Source organism: Galeopterus variegatus, unplaced genomic scaffold (genome assembly GCF_000696425.1).
Source record: "Galeopterus variegatus unplaced genomic scaffold, G_variegatus-3.0.2 Scaffold271, whole genome shotgun sequence".
Taxonomy (NCBI): Eukaryota; Metazoa; Chordata; class Mammalia; order Dermoptera; family Cynocephalidae; genus Galeopterus; species Galeopterus variegatus.
In genome coordinates this window covers 949858-975368 of record NW_007726382.1, presented here as the reverse complement: position 1 = coordinate 975368, position 25511 = coordinate 949858, and the positions used below count along the sequence as shown (strand labels likewise).

General features: G+C 37.4%; 1 protein-coding gene across 4 annotated transcripts; it reads right to left on the bottom strand.

Moving 5' to 3' along the window:
* Positions 1 to 6035: 6035 nt before the first annotated feature.
* Positions 6036 to 23609, bottom strand: COPS5 (COP9 signalosome subunit 5). 4 transcript variants are annotated; one of them, XM_008566845.1, is made up of 9 exons: positions 23527 to 23605; positions 23333 to 23416; positions 20650 to 20884; positions 19062 to 19190; positions 18383 to 18448; positions 17485 to 17570; positions 12263 to 12374; positions 7906 to 8054; positions 6036 to 6275 (listed from the first exon to the last, which is right to left on the bottom strand). In XM_008566845.1, the coding sequence occupies exons 1-9, from the start codon at positions 23586 to 23588 to the stop codon at positions 6191 to 6193; spliced, it is 1008 nt and encodes a 335-aa protein (XP_008565067.1). In that variant the 5' UTR covers positions 23589 to 23605; the 3' UTR covers positions 6036 to 6190. The 4 variants fall into 4 exon arrangements, with proteins under 4 accessions (XP_008565067.1, XP_008565069.1, XP_008565068.1 ...); XM_008566847.1 differs by lacking the exon at positions 23333 to 23416 and having other exon boundaries at positions 23527 to 23609; XM_008566846.1 differs by lacking the exon at positions 23527 to 23605 and having other exon boundaries at positions 23139 to 23422.
* Positions 23610 to 25511: the final 1902 nt, after the last annotated feature.

The window sequence follows — 25511 nt, the reverse complement described above, 5'->3', positions numbered from 1 at the left end:
GGTAGAGGACAGTGAGGGAAGAGGAGAATGGAATGAGAAGAAAGCGGGGACCAGATCATGAGGCCCTTCCTTAGGCCACAGTGAGACATTGGATTTAGATATATAGCAGCATTTAACTCATAGGGCAGAATATACATTTTCCTTTGGCAATAGGAAAAACTAACTTTATTATATTTAGAGGTTGAAAGAGAAAACAGCTGCCACTTTATAAGTTGAAATTCAAAATCTTGATGGAAATAGAATGCTCTTGCAGTGTAATATTAATGTAATGTATAGTTATTATTAAGAATGCTCTTAGAAATCGTATAACTTCGTATAATGTATGCTATACGAAGTTATTACGTTGCACATTTTCAACTTTACTATATACTGCGAAATTGTTCTCCAAGGGACCACTGGCAGGTAAGAGTTCCCATTGCTCTACAATGCGGTCTACACCACTGTCAACGTTTGATATTGGCATTCTTTAACTTCTTCCCAAGCTGATGGGTGTAAAATAATATCTCATTGTATTTTGATTATCTGTTCTCTAATTACTAGAGAGGAAATCTGAGGAAGATCTGACAATTGGAAAATATAATTTCAACTTGTGTTCCAAATTCTCATATTCAACATAGCTTTTGTTTTCATTTTGCTCTTTAGTGAAAAAGGTAATGCATGTATTAATAAATTATTTTTAGATCTTGGGATTACTTGAAGTCCATTGTGTTGATATCTGTCTAAATGAATTAGCATTTCAATGGTTCATAGTTTCTAAGTTTTAAATTATGTAGTGTTTACCTTAAATATTAAGACTAGTTAGAAAGCTTAAAAATAATCTCCCCTAAAAAGTGATGTTCATGTGTAATTCTGACATGTGGCATATCAAATTAACTACCCTTAAGGTATAGAGCATTTAAAATCGTTGTAGTTATTCAATATGGTGTGTCCTCACATATAAGATCACAAAGCAATTTCTTTAGTCTAATCTGTATTACTTTATTTTTAAAATCCAGAATCTTAAGATAATAGCCTCAATTATACTGAAAAGACATGCCAAGAAGTGATGATGGATTATATAGGAGATGAAGTAAAATATTAAAGCTAAATATATATATGTTTTAAAGAACTCATTAAGCATCACCAATAATACAAATAATAAATTGATCTGAATATGAGTATAGAGTATGAAGTGGCAAGTTCTAGAAACAAAAATGATTCGTTTAAATAAAACATTTGTTTGAACGTGGTGTGGCCGTTCGCAAAAAAAAAAAAAAAAGACAAAAAAACACATTTGTTTGGAGATGAGTTTATACCCACTAATATTTCAAAAAGGTAAGTAGTTTAAAGTAATGACTATCAATGGCAAACATATTTATAGTTTTATGATAGATATTTATAATCCTCTAAACTCCAACATAAAGTTCAAACAGAACTCTACTCTAGACAATATACTTCTTTGTACATGCCTCTTAGATTTTGAAAAGTACAACTGTAGTTCATCAAAATGTGCCCCAAGGCACAATACCATTTTACACAGTCATTAGAAAGTTTAGCGCATAATTGCTTAGTGTAATCCAAAGAAAATATAAGTACTGACATCAGGGACTGTCCAATTTGTTAGGCAATTGTTCCATAATTTTTGGCACCAAGATAATCCACATGTTGAAAAAGCAATTAATCATTGGTGTTAGTTATCAAGCTATGATTTTAGCTGTTTCCTCCCAAATTTGACCTGAAATGAGAGTTCCTGATTTTATTTTTGTAGTATTCTGATTTCTGAGATCAAAAGTTTAAGTATGCCAATCTGGTCACAGTTGACTTGAGTTACATGTTATTAGTGTTCTAAAATAAGTAGATTATAACTTTATGTTTATAAAGATGAACGGTATTTCGCATGCTAATATTTGGATAAAAGGTTTAGAAACCTTTAGAAACTTAGCGAACTGATTAACTCAGAAGTTACGTGAAGTCCTTAAACTAGCATTTTGGCCCCAATGTAAATGCATGCTAATATTTGGATAAAAGGTTTAGAAACCTTTAGAAACTTAGTGAACTGATTAACTCAGAAGTTACGTGAAGTCCTTAAACTAGCATTTTGGCCCCAATGTAAATTTATTTGCTGTTGGAACTTGTGTTGAAAATAGACCAAAACAAGAGAACACACAAGTAGATTTTCAATTTGTTAACTAATGTTTTATGAACACAATGATAGACATGTCAATTATTAAACAGTAAATGATGTAATTACCTCATCATAATTTGAACATTATCTTTTATTTTTTAATATCATAAGGATGAACAAAGAGCTGTGTTCTGTGTAGTATATTTTCCTGTCTTCAAAAACAAAACAAAACACCACATTACTCACCAATATGTGCATTTTAGATTATAGTTAAAATAATCCAGAAATATAGAAAAGAACCTTGGAAATTTAACAGTCTGTGTTCAGTTGAGTTTATTCAGCTCCATGTGGATACAGTGCAGACTTAGTAATATAAATGAACTCTTCTCTGCATGCATGACTTATGCATCTGTACCTCATCACTCACAGAACAGTTTTTGGAAATTCTGAACCTCTGAAATATGCAACACTCCAATTCCCAAACAGTTTCTCTGATTCATTGTAAAGTTACTCATGCTTCTACTCTTCTGTGTTTATTTTCAAGTGGCTGCACTATTGGGCAGTTTATTATTCTATTGTGCAATGCAGTGATTTTTCGATGTCCTGAATACCAGGTAGTCATACTAATTTGTGACAACAGTCTTCAGACTTGACTACTCAAAAGGAGCATGTGCGTTTGGTCTCAGAGCTTATTTTCCAAATTCAGAAACAATGGAGCACAAATGGCTTCTCTTCCCATTGGCTCTTTTGATCTTGGCAGTACTACTGATTTCAAAATAACAACTTGTGGTGTGTTCTTGTTAATCGACAAGTAAAACATGCAGATTGAAGTACTCATATAACTGGACAGTGTAACATAAAAATGGTGCTAAATGCATAAATTCTCAACAATATATGTAGAGAAGTTCATGTTGTTGAATTTTTTGGAACTAGGACCTTGAGATATTAAAACAACCTGGAAAATTTGGAACACCCTTGGTTCTGGGATCTCGCTGTACCCCTTAACTGGCCCCAAACCCCATTCCATATCTACTGACTTCTCTATCCATCTCTGCTCCAGCCTGGGTTTCTAGTCCTACCCTGGCTCCAGTTTTATTACTTGGACATTGGGATTAAGTTTTTTATGATGATTGATATTACCTGTATATTATCACCAAAGAGCTTGATAAATTATCTCTGAAAAATTTGGAGCTGAACAAAAAGCAGATTTCACTTAGGAAAAATGGCCTTTCAGCTCCCAAATAGCTTAAGGCTGTAAGAGAATACTTTGCAGGAAAAGGCAACTCCAGCTCATGACTTAGTTTCTGAATGGTGGCTGCAAATTGAACCCGATCTCCTAAAAGCTCAATACAAATTGGAGCACTTATACTAAAAGCGATCACGATGGACCAGCCCCGTGGCTCACTTGGAGAGTGCAGTGCTGGTAGAGCCGAGGCCACGGGTTCGGATCCTATATAGGGATGTCTGGTGGGCTCACTGGCTGCGTGTGGTGCAGACCACACCATGCCGAGGGTTGCGATACCCTTACCGGTCAAAAAAAAAAAAGATCACGAAAATAAGTTGAAATTTAAAGATACGCTTTAAAAATATTTTTAAAGGATCTTTCTTTTTTTTTTTTTGGTGGCTGGCAGGTACAGGGATCAGACCCTGGACCTTGGGGTTATCAAAAGATCACGAAAATAAGTTGAAATTTAAAGATATGCTTTAAAAATATTTTTAAAGGATCTTTCTTTTTTTTTTTTTTGGTGGCTGGCAGGTACAGGGATCAGACCCTGGACCTTGGGGTTATCAAAGGATCTTGCTTTTAGATAAAATGCAAATGCTCCTTTCTGCAACTATTTTTGCCTGGGCTGGACAGTTGATTGAGGAGACATTGTTGGTTGTCTCTGTGGCATCCATTTAGTACATTGTGTAGTAGTCATGCATTTTGGGTGGCTCTTAATTGATCTCAACCAGTCACTATATAATTCCAGGGGTGGGCTCATGACCCAAGTTAGAGTAATCGGAGTGAAGTCAGAACCTTATTTTGGAAATGGTGAGCAGCTCTTTCCCCTAACTGGATGGGGTGTATATAGCCAGTTTGGGGGAGACTAGCTTGAGGTTTAGGTCAACATATGGTGGGCAGAGCTGAGAACAATAACAGGAAGTTTAATCCAACTGTGCCTAAGCCAAATATGATTGTACACTCTGGAGTTAGGCAAGCCAACAAATTCTTTTTGTTTAAGCAAAAAAAAAAAAAAAAAAAAAAAGTTGACTTTTTTGTTTTGGGTTACTTTCAACTAAGGTACCATTACTGAAATACTGAGACTTCTCAAAATGAGTTCATTGAAATTAGGACTGAAAAGCTTTCTTTTCCTGATAATTCCATTGTAGACATAGGTATTTTCCATTGTACCAAGGTATTATTAATGAGGTCACCAATGTCAAATTAAATCTGGATAACTGTATTCAAGTCTTGGAATGAAAACTGCTAGTGTATTTTCATGGTGACTTCAATGACTCCTTACTCTTTGGTGTCAAAACTTTAACCATTCAAACATGTTTGTCAGAGAAACTTCAATCGGCTTGTCAGTGTTCCTAGTAGAATGACTCAATGTGGTATTTGCGTTGCTGGAGACTGTGGCAATATATACGGATTTTGGCTGTTCTTTGGGGAAAGTCATAGTTGTTTTTTTTTTTTAAAGTCATAAAAACAAAGGTCAGGTTGAGCCATCTAAAATTGTGGGTATCTGCTTTTACTTAAAGGTATATAAAACATGGCCAAAATGTTAATATATCATCAACTGTCCAAGAAAGTATTTGGATACTAATGTTAACTGGCTTCTTCATCTTAACCAAAGACTACCTCATTGCTAATACTAACAGAAAACTTCTAGGCTTTGTTTTCTTTGACCTCTAGGCAGCATGTGAAGTCACTAGTAAGTTCCTTTTTAAGGTTTCTTACTCCTCAGTTTCTGTAGTCTCTTTTCCCTCTGCCCATTTTTAAAATTTGGTTTCTGTGATTTAGTCTTAGGCCCTCTTCTCATTCTTTATTTGCCACACGTCATCACATCTGTTCTCATCCAGCCTTCACTGCCACAGCTCTAACCCGCGAGCTCTTACAAAAAACAATCTAGTACATTTCTGCTGTTTAAAACTCTTTTAACTCCCCAATGCTGTTAGGATAAACTTGAAAAGGCCCCTGCAGGGTCTGCTTCATCCTGCCTTTATGTCATCTCTTTTCACTCCGCATGTACTACTCAATAACCTCAAGTCTAACTAACTCATTTACTTGAAGGTTCTAGGTTCTTGCTTTTTACCTCTGACCTTTTGTGTATTGCTATACTTCTGGTCTCCTTTTGACCCTCTTTCTGGCTAGTCCTCCTAACTTTCAAATTTCACCTTAACAGTCAGGTCACTTCCTTCAGGAAGCCTACCTTGCTAACTCCTCTGGGATAAATGTTCCTCCTGAGAGTTTCCCAGCACACTTTACTTCTCCCTTTGTAACAGTATACTTAAATTCTTGTTAACTTAGCTTTAGCTTCCGTGGTAAGTTCTGGCCAGTGAGGCCAGTGGCCATGTCTAGCTTGTTCAGCGTAACATGGGGCCTGGTTCAGGAAAGGTCCCTGGTGAATATCTGAGTGATTAGATACCCTGTGATAGGCTCTGTCTCAAATAAGTTATTTGGTTTTCAGGAAAATAATTTATGGCACAACTCAGGCTAATGTTTCATAGAAACATAAAAATATGTTTTTATGTCAAAAAGAAGGTAGAGGCTAACTGAAGCGGTTCTGACAGTATGGCAAGTGAAATGCTGAAATTCTTTGATTAATTTAGATAGGTAAGACTTTAAAAACAGAAAGGTTCTAATATTTTTTTCTCTCATGTTCAAGAACATTAAAGGATACTAGAAAAATAATGCAACTCCACTCACAAAACAATGAAAAGACAATTTCATTTTAAAGAGTTTTATTACAGGATGTTAATATTCAGGACACTTCAGAGCACCTTATACTTCTAAACAGAGTTTTGGTAACTGGTTTTAAAGTGTTACTTGAGTATTTTTCTTATACTGGCTTTCAGTCAAAAGTACTACTTAGTGGCTGTTTAAGAGATGTTAATTTGATTAAACAGTTTATCCTTAATAACCTGAGACATCAATCCATGGATAGCTTCTATGGTAGTTTTACAGCTGGGGGAAAGAAAAAAAAAAAAACAACTCATCACATAGTGTCACAGGTCCCCTGCTCCCATGTGCATCCTTGCACCCTAATAATGACTTTTGGTTTTATTCATACTTCTCAAACCACACTAATTTGAAGTTTTCCCTTGTGTTTTTTTAGCTTTCTCCATGTCTTTTGACCATTTTATTACTTATTAGAACTTTCACAAGAGAATGACAATGCAAAATTTGATACAATGTCATAGTTAATTTTGTTACTTTTCAGCAGCTTTGGAAAAAGTTCTGTTTTTAGAAAGCAGCTAATTATACATAATTCGTAATTATAGTGTTACTGCAATATTATATTAAAATCTGTTATCCCGTGTTGTTTATTCCTTAGAATAATTTACAAAATAATTTTAAAGAATCCTATGCTTTTTTTTCTGAAATAATCACAAGCATCCTCCAAACAATTAAAAGTCAAAGTTAGGTTCGTGGGTTAAGGACTTGGATTTTAGAAATGATAAAAAGTAAAAAGCAAAAACAGAAACAACCTCACCAATATTCAGGAGAAATGCAATTCTTGTAAAGCTACCCCAAAAGGAAAACTTATCTAGACTTTTGTATTAATACCTTTGTCCTTCCTATTAATTTTTTTCTTACACAATTGAAGACATTCCTATAGTGAAATTTTTGCTTTACAAGAAATTGAGATGTAAATGTAGAGAAAGTTACAAATTACAGACAGCTAGACAAAACACACTCTTGAAGCAACATTCAAAGTACCAAAATGAGACCTAATGGCAAAGAAAAACGTAATTTTTATTCAGGCCAGTAGCTCTACCTTCTAGAAACTCATGGAGAAGAATGAGATGATTGTAACCCAAAGATATATTTCATCTACTCCCAGGATACACTTCTTCCCTTCTCCAGTTTTTCTTAAAATAGATACCAATGCATTGGTTTAATATAGATGTCAATATGGTTCTCCCTTTCTTTCTGCCCTAATTGTCTATTAAAATACAAATTTTTGTTAAAGTAAATGTTATTTAGTCTTCTTAACCCTGTACAGTCCATGCATCTGAAGGGGCTCATAATTATTTCTTAAGTTATTGGAGAACATATCGCAAGTTTTTTCCTAACAAATTATTCAGTAGTAAAATTTGGGATACTAAATTACTGTATAAATGATAATTTCAGAAGCATAATTTAAGACAGATAATCATTTCTGTGATATCCTGGGATTTAAAACTTCATGAAAAGTTGAAATTTGGCAAATTTAAGAAATTTAAATTTAATTCTTCAGAAGATGATTAGGGAGGTGAGGACATCCCTTTTGCAAAAGCTTTTTTTTTTAAAGATCCAGTGATGGATTGGTTTTCTTGGTTACACTTTCTAGCTGAGCCTAGGAAAGGTGACTGGGAGTGTTCCAGTCACCTAGATCTTTGATTTAAGCCTTTAATGTTCTTACCTATTGTGTTTCAATGTTAAAATCTGCATTTGACAACTCTTAAAGGTCCCCCATGAAGTTAATTTTCAGATACTATTCTGACTAAGTTATAACTAAGTTGAACCACAAGGAATTTAAATCCTACTACTATTTGTAAATTTTGAAAGAAAAAGAGGGGCAAAAATATTATAGATTTAGATTTACTCTTACCTGTCTCTTGTAGCTTTGGCAAGTTTGTCTTCTGACTTTCGGTCATGTGTTTCTAAACCCAACATGAAACTTCCTCGTCCCAGCTGGGCTTCTGATTGCTCTAACTTTTCAGATAAATCAAAGACCTGACCGGTGGTATAGTCTGCATTCTGTGGAGAAAATGTTATTGTGTTAGTACACAATACAAGTCTACCATTTAAAAAAAAAATCTATATTTTTTATGTAATTTAATTTTCTTCTCCATAGAACATTTCATTTACAAAGAATTCCATTATATAATGGATAGTCAGTGAAGTAAGAAGTCAAATTACAACTACAAAAAGTGCTTCCAAATTCAAGCAGTCTGAGTATAGATGTTTTCCCTTTTATAATTTCAAGATAAAATTTGTAATATTTCACTTTTACTGCTTAAATCTAATATTTGTTATCATGGGAGGCTTTTTTAAAAAGTGTTTTAAGTTGAATTCATGTTTTAATAATTACAGGCACTGCGCCCCGCTCTTGCCCCTGCCCAGGCAGCAGCAGGGGTGGTGCAGGGGCTGATGCGTATGACCCCAGCAGCCAGGACAGCAGTCCAAGAGAGATTTTCAGAAAATAAAAAAGGACCCCAGGGACTATAGGAGGCTTTAGAGTACACAGATCTGAGTCCAGGTTCTGTGCAGATTAGTTGGGAGGCTTTCAGGTCCTCTTCTGAAAATGGGAGAGGGTGGCGATGATTTCTACATTAAAGCTATTGTAAAAATTAAATGAATAATCTATAAAGCTCTCAGGACTGTCCATCGTGCCTAGGAAAGGCTTAATAATTGTTAGCTAATTTTGTTATTGTTCTTGTTGAATTTTTAGAATTAGTACTTATGACAATATGTTAAAAAGTAACTTTTATTGTTAAAATTAATAAAATTATTACAGAAAATTTAGAAAACATAGAACAATATAAAAAAGAAAATAAACACAGCTATAATCTTTCCACCTAGCTATAGCCAGGGTTATATTTTAGAGTACTGCTATATGCTCACATGCATACCTACATTTGGAAAACCAGAATATTATATATATACTATTTTCTTCTATAATATTACATATTTTTTTAAAATAAAAAATTTTAATAGTTACATGTGAACACTTAACTCTAATATTTTTAAAAAGATTTTTATGGGGTGTTCTTTTTTGGTTGTAGTCTAAAATATAAAAAAAAAAAATTCACAAAGGTAAGTTGTGAAGTACATACAGTCATGTGCCACATAAGGACATTTCAGTCAATGACAGATTGCATATAGGCCGGTGGTCAGAGCAATAGGCTATACAATATAGCCTAGATGCGTAATAGGCTATACCATTTAGGTTTGAGCAAGTACACTCTATGATGTTTGCACAATGATGAAATCGCCTAACCACACACTCTTCAGAACGCATTCTTGTCATTAAACGAAGCATGATTTTACTGCATTTCTTTCCTAAATCTTCAATGGAATAGAATGAAAATTAAATAAACAACTTGGCAAAAATTAATATGTTATTCTATTCGTTCAGTTTGTAAGACAATACGTAGGAATTACAGCTCAACCAGCAAACATGAAATGTTATTTGCTGTCATCACACCTCCAACAAAGGACCCTTTACAATGCTATCAGTTCTTCCAATGATTTTACAAACTTATGATGTTTTTAAAATATGCAATTATATTCACTTTGTCTGGATCTGAATGGTTTAGGAAACCAATACATTTTCCCCCATATACTTGGAAAAAACACTAAGGTTTTTTTTTTTTTCCTTTTTGTGTTCTTTTGTGTCCGGCAACAGATTACAACCCTCAGTGTCGTGCCCGTACCGGACCAGGACCGGCAACGGGATCACAACCCTCGGTGTTGCTCCCACACCTCGCTCAGCCAGTGAGCGGGAACCGGTCTGTATGTGGGATCCGAACCCTCGGCGGGAGCGCCACCGTGCTCCCAAGCGGCGCACTGTAGCAGTGTGCCACCAGGCCGGCCCAAAACACTAAGGTTTATAGGCCACTTCATAATAGGAAGATTTCGCTATTCAAGCCATAAAAATGTAGGCTACCAAAAACACTTATACTATTAAAATGACAACAGAACATATTCAATTTCATTTCAAGTGCAAAGAAAAATACAGGGAACTAATTTCTTCCATTAGAAAATACTTTTTTTCTGGTAGCTTTTAGGTTACATGCTGTAATTAACTGCTTTAGCTGGCTAGGGAAAGAGAGAAGTTGAACATATATTTACATATTTTTCTTAAAATGCAATGTACTATGTATAAAATCACAAGAAGGGAGGAAATGCAATTTCTCCTTTTAATTATTAATGTCCTCCTACATGCATTGCTAGAATACAGGGACAGCCATAGGGCTGAGTAGGTAGATCTGCCTGCCTTTAAAATAAAGGTTCAGGGCCGGCCCCATGGCTCACTTGGGAGAGTGTGGCGCTGGTAGCACCAAGGCTGTGGGTTCGGATCCGATATAGGGATGGCTGGTGTGCTCACTGGCTGAGCGTGGTGCAGACCATGCCACACCAAGGGTTGCAATCCCCTTACCGGTCACGAAAAAGACAAAAACAAACAAACAAACAAAAAATATATATATATAAAGTTCCTTGTATATTCTGGATATTAATCTGTTGTTGGATGCATAGTTTGCAAATATTTTCTCCCATTCTGCTGGTTGCCTCTTCACTGTGTTGATTATTCCTTTTGCTGTTCCACAAACTTTTTGAAGTATCCTCGTATATTGTTATTCTTTTCTCACAAAAGAAACCATACATCACACATGGTCTGCACCATGATTCTTTCTCACTTAACATTGTATTGAGGTTTTTGTTCCATATCAACACTCACCCGCACACATGCTTCCACAGCTGTAGACGTCTTATAGTGTTTTCTCCCCTTCATATCAGGTGTCACTTCTGGCTACCATTAGTATACTTGCCTCTAAGGAAACAACACATATAAACATTTAGCAATGTCTGACACACAGGAAGCACTTACTAAATGCTTGCTATTATGATGGCTCTCTTTCCTTCTAATCTGCTACTTCTGACCTTTTAGGATAAGACACAAGAACCAAAAGCTTGTCATAACTGTGTTTAAAATCATACATAGTAAACAGGCTCAAGAGATGTCTTTTCCCATGAAAACAATGCAAAAATAATTATCATTTATTGAGGCTTTATTATATGCCAGGCACTTTGCTAATTGCTTTATATAAAGTATTTTGCTTAATTCTCTCAGTGTACTTAATGATGTATGTAGTACGACCACCATTTTACACTTAAGAAAAGCTCAGTCACATTAAATAACTTTCGGAAGGTTACTCACAACTAGTAAAGAGCTGTTTCCAAACCCAGTTTATTTTTTACTCCTAATCTTGTCGTAACCACTATGAATATTGCACCATATGAAATGGTCTACTTTTTAGAAAAAGTAAAAATCTATTCCTAAGTCCTAAATATAGAGAAGCTTGTTAAATAAATATCCTTCTAAATATGTTAGTTTTTAATGATATATCAGAAAATATTCAGTGAATCTCTTTGCCCCACATCTGTTTCTTTAGATTGTAATATTCTGATTTCCCTCTGAAGGATTTTCCTCCCTGAAAGAGTTTCCTCCACCCCAGCCCAGTAGTGAAGCACTTGCCCTGGACCAGCCGCTCATCCAGTTCATTCCCTTGGCCCACAACAGGACTAAGGATGAGTATATTACCTAAGGAAAGTCAGTCATACACAATAAGGCTTTGCGTGGGAATATGCATGTATGTGTGCATACATGTATGTGTGTGTGTGCCTGTGTGTCTCTTGATTTTCACTTTTGAATATAAAACCAAGAAGCTGGGATGTCTGAAGTAAAGCTGCCACTTTGTTTTCACATGAAGCCTGAAACTGAAGCTAAGTGAGATAAAATCAAAGCTGAGAGAGAAAAACCAAGATCTCATAATATTGTTTGAATGAAAACTTAACTGTGCCTGAGGTAAGCTGTACTCCTAGACTTTGCAACTTACATGATTCCTTTTCTTATTTAAGCCAGTTTCATTGGGTATTCTGTTATTAGTAACCAGAGTCCTACTTCAGACACCTGATACAACAAAAAATATTATTCATATTTTTTACTCTATAAGTCTCTTTAAGGCAGGAGCAGATCTCACCCTGATACGGCCACTCTATTTGCCATTTAGACTTGTCTGTATGGCTTATGACACAGACCTTGGACTGGCTTAGCATCCCACCCCAACCCTGATGTTTTGGTCAAGTCAGGTACAGCCTTTCTATGAAATAGTTTCAGATATTAAACAGATTATATAGCTGAGATAAAATTCAAATGTATCTCATGCGAGTACAGTACTTACAGTAAGCAAGCTAGAGGAACTCAGTGTGTTCACCCAGTATTTATTCCACAAAAGCTCGAGCAATTTGCGATCCAAAGAGGATTTGAAATATGAGACTTCTAAAGCATAGTATCTATGAGACGAAAGCACAAATTTAATAAGTGAAAAAAACATTAAACCACCCCAAAAAGTTATGGTCAAATTTAAGCAAATTACATTTTATATTTTAATAGTCATGTTTTAGTTCAGTAGAACAACAGGTAACTGTGGTTTCTTTACTCTTCAGGGGTTGTGGTTTCAAATCTACTAAACTTTCTTGTTTTATATTTTTCTTCTGTAGATCCCAGAAATTACCAAAAAGTTATTAACCACCAATGAGAACTTCTGAATGACCTATGTTTATTTATGTTATTGAGTCCATAAATTCTAGCCAATAGCACCTGAACTTAATGAGCTGCCTCTCTAGGGTCAGCCAGAATTTTTGTTGGCCTTATGTAAGGATGGCTGGTTAACTCACTTGAGTGAGCATGGTGCTGACAACACCAAGTCAAGGGTTAAGATCCCCTTACTGGTCATCTTAAAAAAAAATAAAAAAATAAAAAAAATAAAAAAATAAAATAAAATACTGAAAATGACATGCTGATTTTTCCCATTACTCCCTTTCTGATTCCTTAGTTAGGACTCACTGGTTTTTAGAAAAGCAAACTTTAAAGTAGGTCCTTAAGGTGCCTAAAATAATTACTACTGCTTTCAAAGGTGCCTAAATTATAATCAGGATGTAGTAAGGAAAATTTGGTTAAATGTTTGAAAACATATATTTTTTAAAAGTTACAAATATTTAAATATCTCAGTAGGTTCTTTACATCAACGGACACAAAGAAGCACAAGAGACTTCTTTACATTGAGGAACTCACCATTTTTATGGGGAATGCGGTATGAATCCACAAAAAGTTAATGATATACACTTAACAACAGTCAGTGATGCGACAGTGCATATATAAAACAAATCACCTACCAATTAAGTGTTAGAGATAATAAGTACTCTTAGTGTAGAGGAGTTCAAGTAGTCATTTGGAGCTAAGAACTGTCTGAGATACCCCAGGGAAGAGGCAGGACTTAGGGTGGCCCTTATGTGAGCCTGCAGTGTGGAGATGTTGAGAACAAGGAGGGCAACAGGCAGAGAGTACCAACACGTGGAAAGGAAAGACACGTGAGGGATAATAAGTAAACTGACTTGGCAGGATAATTTAGCAAGAGCAGAAGAACTATGTGAAGGAAACCTAGAAAGCTATGCTGGGTTCTTGTTGGTGGAAGACATTGCATAAAAGGCTAAGAAATCTGAACTTTATCCTCTAGTTACTTGGGACCCATGGAAGGTGTTTGAGCACAGTGACGACACAGCCAAAGGGGTGTTTTAGAAAGCTGGCTGTGGCATCATCATCAGGACATGTTGGAGAAGAGAAACTGGGGGCTGGGGTACTACAGAGGAAGCCACTGCAGTGGGGCAGGTGGGAAGAGATAAAGGCTCAGACTCAGGGGTTAGCAGTTCATAAGATAAAGATACATGGGCACAACCAAAAAATTCCTATTGATTAGTTTAGCAGTGAAGAAATAAAAAATAAGAAATTAAAGACATTAGAATTAAGCGAAGGCCTTTTCAAGATTAAGACATCTGCACACATCTGAAGATAGAAAGGACGCAGGTAGTGAAATGTGGAAGTGGAACAGTGTATTTTTTTAGGCATCTATTATGTCTTGGGTGCTTTACATACATTCTGATTTAATCTTCCCTATATCCACACGAAAAGGATTTATCATCTTCATTCTATAGACAAAAAACAGATTCAGAGAAAGTAAAGAACTTACTCAAAGCCACATAGCTAATAAGAGGCAGAGAAAGGACATAAAAATTATGTCTATTACCAAAACCTCACAGTCTTTATTTTTACAGAGTGTAGATACTTAGGAGAGTATTTGAGAAGTGAGGCCGCAGGAGTGAAGGAATGGCTGGAAAGGGGAGGGGAGGCAGGGAGGCTGGTAGGCACTCAAGTGAAAAGGTCAGCTTTAGAAAGGAGGGGATAGGGCCGACCCCATGGCACACTCAGGAGAGTGCGGCGCTGGGAGCGCAGCGACGCTCCTGCCACGGGTTCTGATCCTATATAAGAATGGCTTGTGTGCTCACTGGCTGAGCACGGTGTGAGCGACACCAAGCCAAGGGTTGCGATCCCCTTACCAGTCACGAAAAAGACAAAAAAAAAAAAAAGGAGGGGATATACCTCTGAGATGTGAGGAGAAAACAGAGAGGATGAGTGGAGCAAAAGAGATTTTGATTTATAAGAGACAGAAAACAAGTGAACTCAAACTTGAGAGTCTAGAGTAGATTTTTATGTTTTAAAGTTTATGGGTCACCTTAATGTAATTACTGTTTTAATTCCATAAGTTGATACAATGAATTTTTTCCCCCTAATATGTAGTGATTAGCTGCAAATCTCAGTAGCAGATTTGAAAACAAGAAGAGTGTTCAAAATTACTCTTGAAGCTAAATCCTCATCTTGTGTGTGGGAAGTCAATAATAGATACTGCCTAGAACTGAAAATCAAGAAGTAGCATCATTAGCATGTTGTTTGAAGATATGGGGGTAAATATTTAAAAGAAGAACTATAATAGTTTAAGTGACTGCCTCTGGGGGATGGGAAAATGAAAAGTTTAAGACAGCTGTTTTTTGTAAGTTTCATAGAATCACTTGACTCTTTAAACAATATGCTTATAACAATAATAAAATGCAAGCTAATTTTAAAAAGTACTTTGTGTCGGGCCGGCCCGGTGGTGCACTCGGTAGAGTGCGGCACTTGAGAGTGTTGCGGCGCTCCCGCTGAGGGTTCAGATCCCATATAGAGACCAGTCCGCTCACTGGTTAAGCGCGGTGCCGGCGCGACACTGAAGCTTGCGATCCCGTTGCCGGTCGCGGTCCAGGCGCGACACTGAGGGTTGCGATCCCGTTACCGGTCACGAAAAAAGACAAAAAGGAAAAAAAAAAGTACTTTGTAAGGTTTTTTTAAAGTTAAAATATTTAACTCATATTAGATTCTATGTTTAAAACAGACTTTGGGTGTGCATTATGATCTGGGATTTCAGGTAGGGGAAAAAAATGAAAAGCCAATATAAACTATAAATAATAGCTCACCATCAAAAAATCTAGGAAATGGATGTATAACCAGACTACACAAAACCCCTGCTCTTTCAACTTGGTACTATGTTTCATTAAATATTTGCAATAAAAATAAATGAAGTCATTTATTTGTCCTATTAAAAATATAACCAGACTACACAAAACCCCTGCTCTTTCAACTTGGCACTATGTTTCATTAAATATTTGCAATAAAAATAAATGAAGTCATTTATTTGTCCTATTAAAAAGTTCACTCTTTTCTTATTTAGGAATCCATCCAAAGTAGGAGAACATTTTTGAATATTCTAGCAATTCTAGGTTCAAAATTCTAGGCTCTAGCAATGTAGGTAGCTAGCAAAGTAGGTATTCCTCTGTGATAGGCTCATGTTTTAGAATAACAAGGTGGGGTACTTTCCAAAAGAAAGTTATTTAAGGAAGAAAGAAGGATAAACCAACATAATAGAAGAACAGAGAAAGTAGGTCTGTTTGGATACAGAAAACATACACTGCCTCACTCTTTTTTGTTTCAAAAGCTGCTGGTGGTGGTTAAAAAAAAAAAAAAGAGTAGATATTAAAAGTATAAATCTTTGATACCACTATGACTCAATATAAATGAAAAAAATTGACTGTTATTCTGAAAATGACAGTATCACAACATGGCTTCCATGCTTAGGAATAATTATCTCAAACAGGAATGGTTTAAATTCTTTTCAATAGGGTAAATTAAATGATTAATCCTAAATCTTGTACTGAACAATAAAAATGCTTTTTACAGAAATATGTCTGAGATGATTGAAAACCAGGCATATTTAAAAACTCAATTTTAGAAACTCTAGAATTTTCTAAGAATTTCTAAACAGAAAAATAAGAGTAGTAGCAGCACATGGGTAGTTAAGGCATTCCCAGTAGTTGAGATAAGAGGTGTAAAAAATCTGGATAATCATTTATTCACTTAAATGTCTTAAATGAGAGGATACAGCAGCAAATAATTGTTCCATGAAGTTCACATACTAAAGGGTCAATGATAAGGAAGCAAAATCATATCAGATGGTGACAAGTGCTAAGAAGAAAAGCAGGGAAATGGGACACAGAATGACAGAAAGGAGCTGATTTAAATAGAGTGACCAATCAACATTTTCTGTTGAAGTGACCCTTCAACAGATACTCAATGACTGAAGTAGTTAGTTAGCCACATGGCAATAAGAAAGAATGTGCCAGGCAGAGGGAACACCAAGTGCAACGTCCCTGAGTCAGCAACCTGCCTGGTATATCTGACAAACTATAAGGAGACCAGTATGGCTGGACTGGAGACAGCAAAGGTTCAGTGATAAGAGATGAGCTCAGAGAGGTCGCAGGAGCCACACCATACAGGATTGTGTAGTAGAAAGTCATTCTGAAAAGGAGAACATGATCTGACTTACATTTTCAGAAGAAAAGACCTTTAAGGGGGAAGGGTAGTAGCAGAAAGTAGTTAGGAGGTTAGTTCTATGGTTCAGGCTCCAGATGTCAGTGGCTTGGGTGAAGGTAATAGTAAGGTGGTGAGATAAATTTAGAAGGTCAAGAAAACTGTCCCATTGGATTCTTTAACATTTAAAAAAATTGAGATATAATTTACATAATTTTTATGTGAATTTAATTCACATAAAATTCACCATTTAAAAACTTATGTAATTCAGTGGTTTTTTTAGTATAGCTTCTTTAACTTTTGGAGTGAAAATGTCTAGAAACAATCTTCACTAAGGAGGAATTGAGTACTTTGAGGGCAGCAGACATGCTACAGGCTGGCCCCGCACACATCTCTCAATTGTTATTTCATATGGGCCAAGTATTTTGTACATTGGAAAAATGTTTATAGTTGTGAAAGGTAAATAACATGCTAAAGTAAAACAATTATTAATAAAAAAATTTGAACATTATTCTACTTCATATATTTTTATTATTGTTTTAAAAGATACCATAAAATGTATTTCATCTGAGCCTTTTTTCTCATCTGTAAAATAAGGGTCTTGGATTGGATGATCTCTAAGGTTTCTTGTGATGACCTTGATGTCATATACATTTTTAAATTACTTACTGTTTGCAGTGTACACCAAAGTCTTCTATTTTATTAAGTGGGATAGTCTGGTACTCAGAAGGTCCTTCATCAGGAGGTTTGTAGCCCTAAACAAAAATCAAGAAAAGAGAAGATTAAAAATACAAAAAACCCCAATACCATCTTTTTTCTATGTACCTTTCTATTGATAGAAACATTAATCTTGGGGGGCCAAATATTCAACATAAACATTCTTTTTTTTTTTTTTTTTTTCCGTTTTGTCTTTTTTCGTGACCGGCAACGGATTGCAACCCTCAGTGTCGCGCCCATACTGGACTGGGACCGGCAACGGGATCGCAACCCTCGGTGCTGCGCCCGCACCTCGCTCAGCCAGTGAGCGGCCGGTCTGTATGTGGGATCCGAACCCTTGGCGGGAGCGCCGCCATGCTCCCAAGCGGCGCACTGTAGCAGTGCGCCACCGGGCCGGCCCTCAACATAAACATTCTAATAAAAAATATTTTATTTCCACTGTTCCCCAATCCCGTTTGGTGGCTGTAGGCTGGACTTGGCTTATAGATTCATTTTTCTTGTCCCTAGGTGATGTGTACTCCTGTGTCAATATCTATTTCAGACTGCAGGCTCCCCCTGGGAAGAAAATAGATCTATTTTTTAGCTTGCTGTTTCTTCAGTACCTCTCAGAATGCTGTGGGCACACAGATACTTACTATTAAATAAAGGCTGCTTTTCCAGTAAAATTAATAATACATAATATAAATGTATTATCTTTTGCTAGGGACAGTTTATGGTAGTTTGAATGCTATTTTGTATATATCATTAAATTGTTTTAGGATAAAAAGAGATACTAATCATAACATTTTAAAAAATAAGTCAAATATTTGGAATTTACAAAATTATAAGGACTTACAATTTTAAAAATTACCTTTGGATATGTCCTAAAAGCGCCAAGATTTACTTTCCCTGCAGATATTGTTCTTGTTGGATCAATCTACAAGAAAGATATATTTCATATCTGCTGATATAAAATCATTAAATGCCTCAATTTATTTAAACATTATAAACCTAGAAATATGTACATACTCATACAACATTACATACACAATAACTTAATAACAAGAAAATAATCAAACCAAAAAAACCATAAAAATTCAGTAACATGGGTAAGTATAGAAGTGTCTTATAGTTAATTTAGAGGTTAGACTTAGTTATTTTATCATTTAAGAATATTATTTGAAGATTTGCTAATTTCATTTTTAAGTTTCCTTTTTCCTTTTAATAGATGAATAATTTCTATCTTCCTCATAGAAACCTGGATTGCATCTAAAACACTCTGAGCGTAATAAGAGCTGTTCTAGCAATTCCTGCTGACTGAATGCCTGTGATGAGCTGGGCACTGAGAGATAGGTGCTATGATTATCCTCATTTTCCAGAGGGGGGAAAGTGGGATGCACAGAGCTTAAGCAACTTGCTCCAAGTCCCAGCTTCTAAGTGGAATTCAGATTCATACCTGGCAGACTGTCACCATAACCTTGCTCTTTACCACACTGTTTTAGTAAATCTTTATGAAGAACTTCATTAAAATTGGTTGTAAAAATACTTACTACCACTGCTACAAAAGGTTCCTGGAACTGCTGATTGAGCATCTGAGTACTAACATCAATCCCAGACAGCCAGCAGCCATAGCCAGGATGGCTATGATACCAGCCAATTGCATTTTCAAGGCGGCCAACCTACAAACGAAGAGGGCAAAGGCGTTTAAGGTTCCTGTTTAATCTCAGATACATTTGTCATTTGTCTGTTTACATAGCATTATGGTAAAATAACAGTATGCAGAATAATTCATAGCATATGCTGCTTTTAAGTAAAAAAAAAGGATTTTTTGAATAGATGATATCTGTACAAAGCACAAAGTAACAAGGTACAAGTACAATAAGGGAATTCAGTCTCTTTTCCCTCTCTTTCTCCTAAACTATCTGGTTTCTCAGTCCAGATGTTACCCCTATAGCCAGTTGCTTATGTACCTTTACAGAGATATTTTTTACATCCAGAATATTCTTTCCATATATTTAGAGTAATAACACACACATACACACAGACAACACCATACCACATACAGTGTTTTATACTTTGCTTTTTCACTCAACAAGCTATTCTGGAGTTTGCTTCTTATAAGTAAATACTTGTATATAGATAGCTATCTTTTTTAAAAAATTAAAAGACTGCCTAGTCAAGAGTTCAGATCCCCATACCAGCCAGTCGCAAAAAAACCAAAAAAACCAAAAAATAAAAAGGCTGCCTAGCAGTCCATTGCTGGATGTGCTACACTTTAACCAGTTTTAGAATCAGAAATATTTAGGTTGTTTTTAAGCTTTTCATTTTAAACACATATCTGATAATGAGTGTGAAAGTTTATATGAAAAAAAATTCATGCTATAATTCTTATCGGACTTTTAATCTCATATACATTTTATATAGAAATTGCTGAATTTCGGGCCGGCCCGTGGCTCACTCGGGAGAGTGCGGTGCTGATAACACCAAGGCCCCAGGNACTTCTAGCCTCCAAAACTGAGACAACTTTCTCTTGTTTAAGTCATGTGGTTTGTGGTATTTTGTTATGTCAGACTGAGCTAAGACATGGTAGGAACATGGAATAGGGTAGCTCTTAGCCTAATAGCGAGGAGGAGACAACGAAACGGGGGGTGAGGTGGCAGGGGGGACACAAGTACGACTTTTACAGTCTGAATTCTGTATAGTGATGTTCAGCTGTACAGAGCATCAGCTGAGTAGGGCCTGAGACTTCTTAGGTTACAACATTGGGTTGAATTGCTTTCTGCTTACAAAGGTAAAAAGTTTTAAATTTGTATTAGAAATATTCCCATCCAAAATAATTGATATTGGGCCGGCCCGTGGCTCACTCGGGAGAGTGCGGTGCTGATAACACCAAGGCCCCAGGTTCGGATCCCACATAGGGATGGCTGGTTCGCTCACTGGCTGAGCGTGGTGCTGACAACACCAAATCAAGGGTTAAGATCCCCTTACCGGTCATCTTTTTAAAAAAAAAAAAAAGAAATTGCTGAATTTCAAATATAAAGTTTAATATAAAGAGGATGATTTTAAGTTTAGACACTCAAAAAGTCACCTTGAGATTCTAACTTGCAGTTACTAAACTTTAAGAAACAACATTTTTACCTGTTTGGCGTTTTCTATGTAGGCAGCCATGTATTCATATGCAGCAGCCTGAGCATTAACTCGGGTTTCAGTGCCCTCTACAGGCAAAGCAAAACTGTCCATAATGATCATGGTTTCACCATCCACCTTTCCTAGCATCAAACCCATCACTTCCAAGTTGCCTCCTGATCTGGCATGCATTACCATTTTCAGTAGAGCCAATGCTGAGATTTTGCAGTACTTAAAGTAATGGTGACTACAAAAAAAAATCACAGTGTAATTAAATGTCTTAAATAAAGCACAATTTCAAAAGACAGTTTTTGTGAAAGATAATAAGTACTGAAGGAATTTACAGTGATGGAAGAGGAGTATAGCATGTGGGACAGAATTCCTACATGGGGCTGGAAATAATAAACATGTCATAGTTCTGCAAAGTATTCCCCTTTGGGGGAGGAGAAATGTCTGAAATAGTTTATTAATATATTATTCAAATGAGGGAATGACATAACCAGTTCAAGTCATTTTCTCCAATAATTTGGAATCACCAAATCTGTGATTCTGACTCTGGTTGGAAGGTTGTGCCTGTTCTCAGGCCTAACCCTCCTGCCTAATAGTTAAGAATGGGGGTTCTGACATCCATCTGCCTAGGTTTGAATATTGGCACTACCACTCCCTAGCTGTGGCACTGGGACAACTACTTGATGTCTGTACCTCTGATATTTCATAGTTGTTCTTAGGATGAAATAAAGTAAATGAAATAAGATATAAAGTGCTTAGCTCAGTCCATGACACATACTAAAACCTTAGTAAATGCTAGCTGTTATTAACATTATTAACCTGTCTCTTATGGTACTCTCAAAGAATAGCATGTTGAAGGGTATGGCTTCCCTTTGTGTTATCAGCCTCAAAATTAAAAAGTAGCCCTAATATACCTAGTTCTCCTATGATCATTATTCCAGAGTTTGAATAGGTAGATGTGACTTTACTCTTGAATAAAATTACATTTTAATCTCACTGATGCAGCTCAAGACAGCTAGGATAAATACAATTAGAGCCACAATCAGTGAGGCAAGCTGATAGTTTCCAAATACTTAACAGACTACATCAACCTAAAATACACACCCTGCTACAGAAGCAAGCAGACAAACAGGCAACCTAACTAGCCTGCAGAGAGTGGTCAATGTGTCTGAGAAGCCTTTTAGATGTCTGCCCACACAAAGCATCCAAGTTTAATTCCCAAGCTTTGCCAGATTTCTTCCACAAGCTGAAAAACATGGAGATTTGGTCTTGGAAGTCAAGACATGAATTAAAATCTTGGCTCCTCCCTTTACCCGGGAAAAGAAAATAGACAAGAGTTACTGTGCATACATTCTAGACCCTTTTCATACATTACCTCATCTAATCTTTATGACATCACCAATTGGTAGGTCTTATTTCCATTTTACAGATAAATGAAGATGGATAAGTACATCTCCTAAGATCATCAAACAACTAGTTAATGACAGTAGTGAGATTTGATCTTAGGTCTGAGTACTGTTCACTTAAGAGTTCATTGCTTCAGTGTGATCATGAGGCAAGTTTACTTAATGTAGTTGCTTGTTTTTTTATTAGCGAAAAAGGAGTGAAAACACAGTACTGGGTTGTCATGAAGATTAAATGACATATGGAAATCCCTAGCTCAGTGCTTTGCCAATATTAAACACTCAAACATTGCTGAACCTGAATACTGACAGGTAAAGGAAGCCTTGTAAAAAACTATGAGGCAGATGAAGTATGCCCTGTTGTTTATCACAACTCTCTTTTCTCTCTCTCCATTAGTGTCCTTTTGTGCTCTTTCCCCTCTCTCCTTAACAAAATTTGCTCTCAGGAAAGGATAAATATTATGGGTAAAGAGCCCTCGACGTATCATTCTCAGGGATAAATGTATTTTGCTAAGGGGCAGAACATTAAGTTCTATTTTTTATAATTTCTGGCTTATGTGAACTGGTGGAGTAACATTTTGGAGACCGTGTAGAGCTTTGGTGTGCTTCTAAAATAATTACTAGCAATCCTAAAACGATTATAGATCTCTAAAAGATAGCTCACAGCTATTTTCAATACCCTTGGGATGCTGGCTCATTTTGAAAACAGCTGCAGTTCCCACTCTGGGATCGGCTGAAGGCCCCAACGAGGTTTATGTCGGCACCGGGTTAAAGGTATAGTGTGTGGCATAAATAACAATACGGACGTTGAGAAGAGACAACCTAAGTCACCACTTGTTGTTCTACCCTTACATCCTCCTGAGGCAAATGGGTTAAGGATACAGAAAGGGCAGTCGAAGCAGGCCAAAGCGGAGGGGCTTAGGCTCTCCTTGCAGAGATAAAAGTAGACCAAAATCTTTCTGGCGCATGTTCTTTCCTCCCCGCCCGTGAAAAGACAAGCTCTTCACCCCTTCACCTCCCATTCCTCCTGGGTCTCTTAAACTCCCGCCACCCTCTCTCTCCCATGCAACTCGCCAGGGACCCCCTCACTCCTTAGTCCAGGGCTTCGCCGCCAGGATTTCTTGCTGCTGTTTCTTGTCGTATTTGTAGATTTCATCGATACTCTGGGCTTCCTGCATATTGTTGGCCAGTTCCCAGGTTTTCTGGGCCATACCGCTCCCGGACGCCGCCATCGCCGAGGAGTCGGAGAAGCTGTCGCCTCCACAACCAAGACCCAGCTTTACCTTGCTAGGTGTTCGGGTGGGGGCCTCAGAGTCTCCCCACCACAGGTGCAAACCCTTACTAGACGCTCGAGGCAGCCATGACACCTAGAACCGGAGGTGAAGTTGGTACAGACCATTCGGGGATGGTGGGGGCCCTTCGGTGACACGACGACGTAAAGAGCAGTTACAAAAATAGTTAAAGAGAGAGGAGTCACCTTGTGGTAGAAATGAGAACATCTTGTCTAGAAAGCTTATATGCGTGAGTTAGGACAAACATAACGATCGGGTATGAGAATGGTATAGCCTTCTGCGCCGGAAAAAGGGCAAGTTAACCTTTTTGCCAGACACTGGAATTAGCCTCCTTTGTTCTACTGCGCAGGCTCGGCCTCCGCCATCTTAAAAGTGGTGGAGTCTTAAGAATGGGGGCGGGGGAACAGTTTTTGTGTGGTTATGGGTACTTTCCATGAAGTTTGTTGAAAGACTGAAAAGTAAGCTGTGTCTGGAGAAATTGAGACATAAGTAGTTTTGGAAGCTAATTGAGAGGAAGATAAACATGACATCCTGATGACTCACTGCACATGCGTAAAGTCCTACGGGCTCGTGGCGGCTCGGTACTTCGCCTTCAGATGGGCGTTCTCGAGGGTTCCGAGGAGGAGATGGAGTCTTGTAGACTGCTACAGTCCTTCTTTTGGCGTGTTTATAAAAGTTAGCGTCTATACTTGGATGTGTATTATGTGCCATTGGTATTCTGAAAGTGTCCAGTACTCTGTTCTTACGATAGGTTACGGTTAAATCTTCATCACTGCTGTCAACCGCCTTTATCCCGAGGTGGAATTGATCTCGGCAACCTGATTTCCCCCCGCAACAGTTAATACGATGTTTAATTATTTCATTGTTAACTTACTTTTTTTTTTTTTAGTTCTTTCCTCTTCGTTCCATCGCTCCATCCGCACTAGATTCCGAGTTTCAAGACTCAGGGATCAAGTCTGTGTTCATCGTTTTATCCTTGATTTCTAGTATAAATGCCTAATAAATTTTTTTGCTCGAGAAAAGAAATCGCCTCACAGCCCTTCATAACCTGGCCCCTACGCACCTCTTCAGCTTCACTTCTCTTTAGTCTTCCCTGAGATTTTCATTCCACCAATGCCAGTACTTTTACTTTGGCTTTGCAATAGGAAGGTATTTCAAAAAGTCCATGGAAAAATAGAGTTAAGAGATAATACAAATCTGTCCATGAATTTTTTGAAGTACTCTCGTATGTAGTCAGCATTGCTTGACATGCTTTCCCGACTTTTCTGCCTGGGAGCTCATATTAATCTTTAAAAACACAGCTCTGAGATCTCTATCATCAACTCTCTTGACTCTCCAATAACTGTTCCTTCCACGGTGTCTCTAAGTCTCTGTAGATGGTTCTGTCACTGTTGGGTTGCATTGTGAAAATGTATTTGTTTACGTGGAAGTTTTCCTTGTTACTCTAAGCTTCAGTGTGTATGACACTCTGCTCTGCGTTGTACCCTAAATTCCTAGTATGGTGTCGTGGCGGATAGTTAAAAGAGAAACGACAACTTTAAAATTATCTAATCCACACCACAGCCTGAGGTTTTGACATTGCCTTCCAGTTGAAAATGTGCCTTTAAAACCACCTTTAAAAATCCAGTTTGGATAAATTAGGGCTCTTAGGATACATTAGCGCCCTTAGTTCCACTCTCCGGGAAAACTAGCGATCCCTTTTCTAGTGGAAGCTTATGGCCACTTAATATTGGGGTGAACTTAATAACATATTGAGAATTGTAATAAAAGCCCAGTACACAACGTTGACCAGATTCCTGGACTAGGAGCAGTGCTTCAAGAGATATGCCAACGGTTTTCCTCTCACTGCCGCCCCTCTTTTTTTCTTTCCAGGCTCTGACACTGTTCCCAGGTCAGCCGGCGCATGGGGTTTGAAGGCGTTGGAATTGATTTAGTTTGGGAAGTGGCTCCCACGGCTTAACAGTCCCTGGGTGCAGCAGCATAACGAAGTGGTGGGGTTCCCAGACCGGATGAGGGAGAGTGCTGCGAGCAGCCGGGCAGCTCTGCGGCCTCCGGGACGGCAGGGGGCGGCCTCGGCCGCGTGGCCTCCTCTCGTGGGGGCGGTGCCGCGCCCGGCCGTTGGCTAAGGGCAATCGGAGGGCTTGGCCTGAGAGGCGGAGCCCGAGGCGGG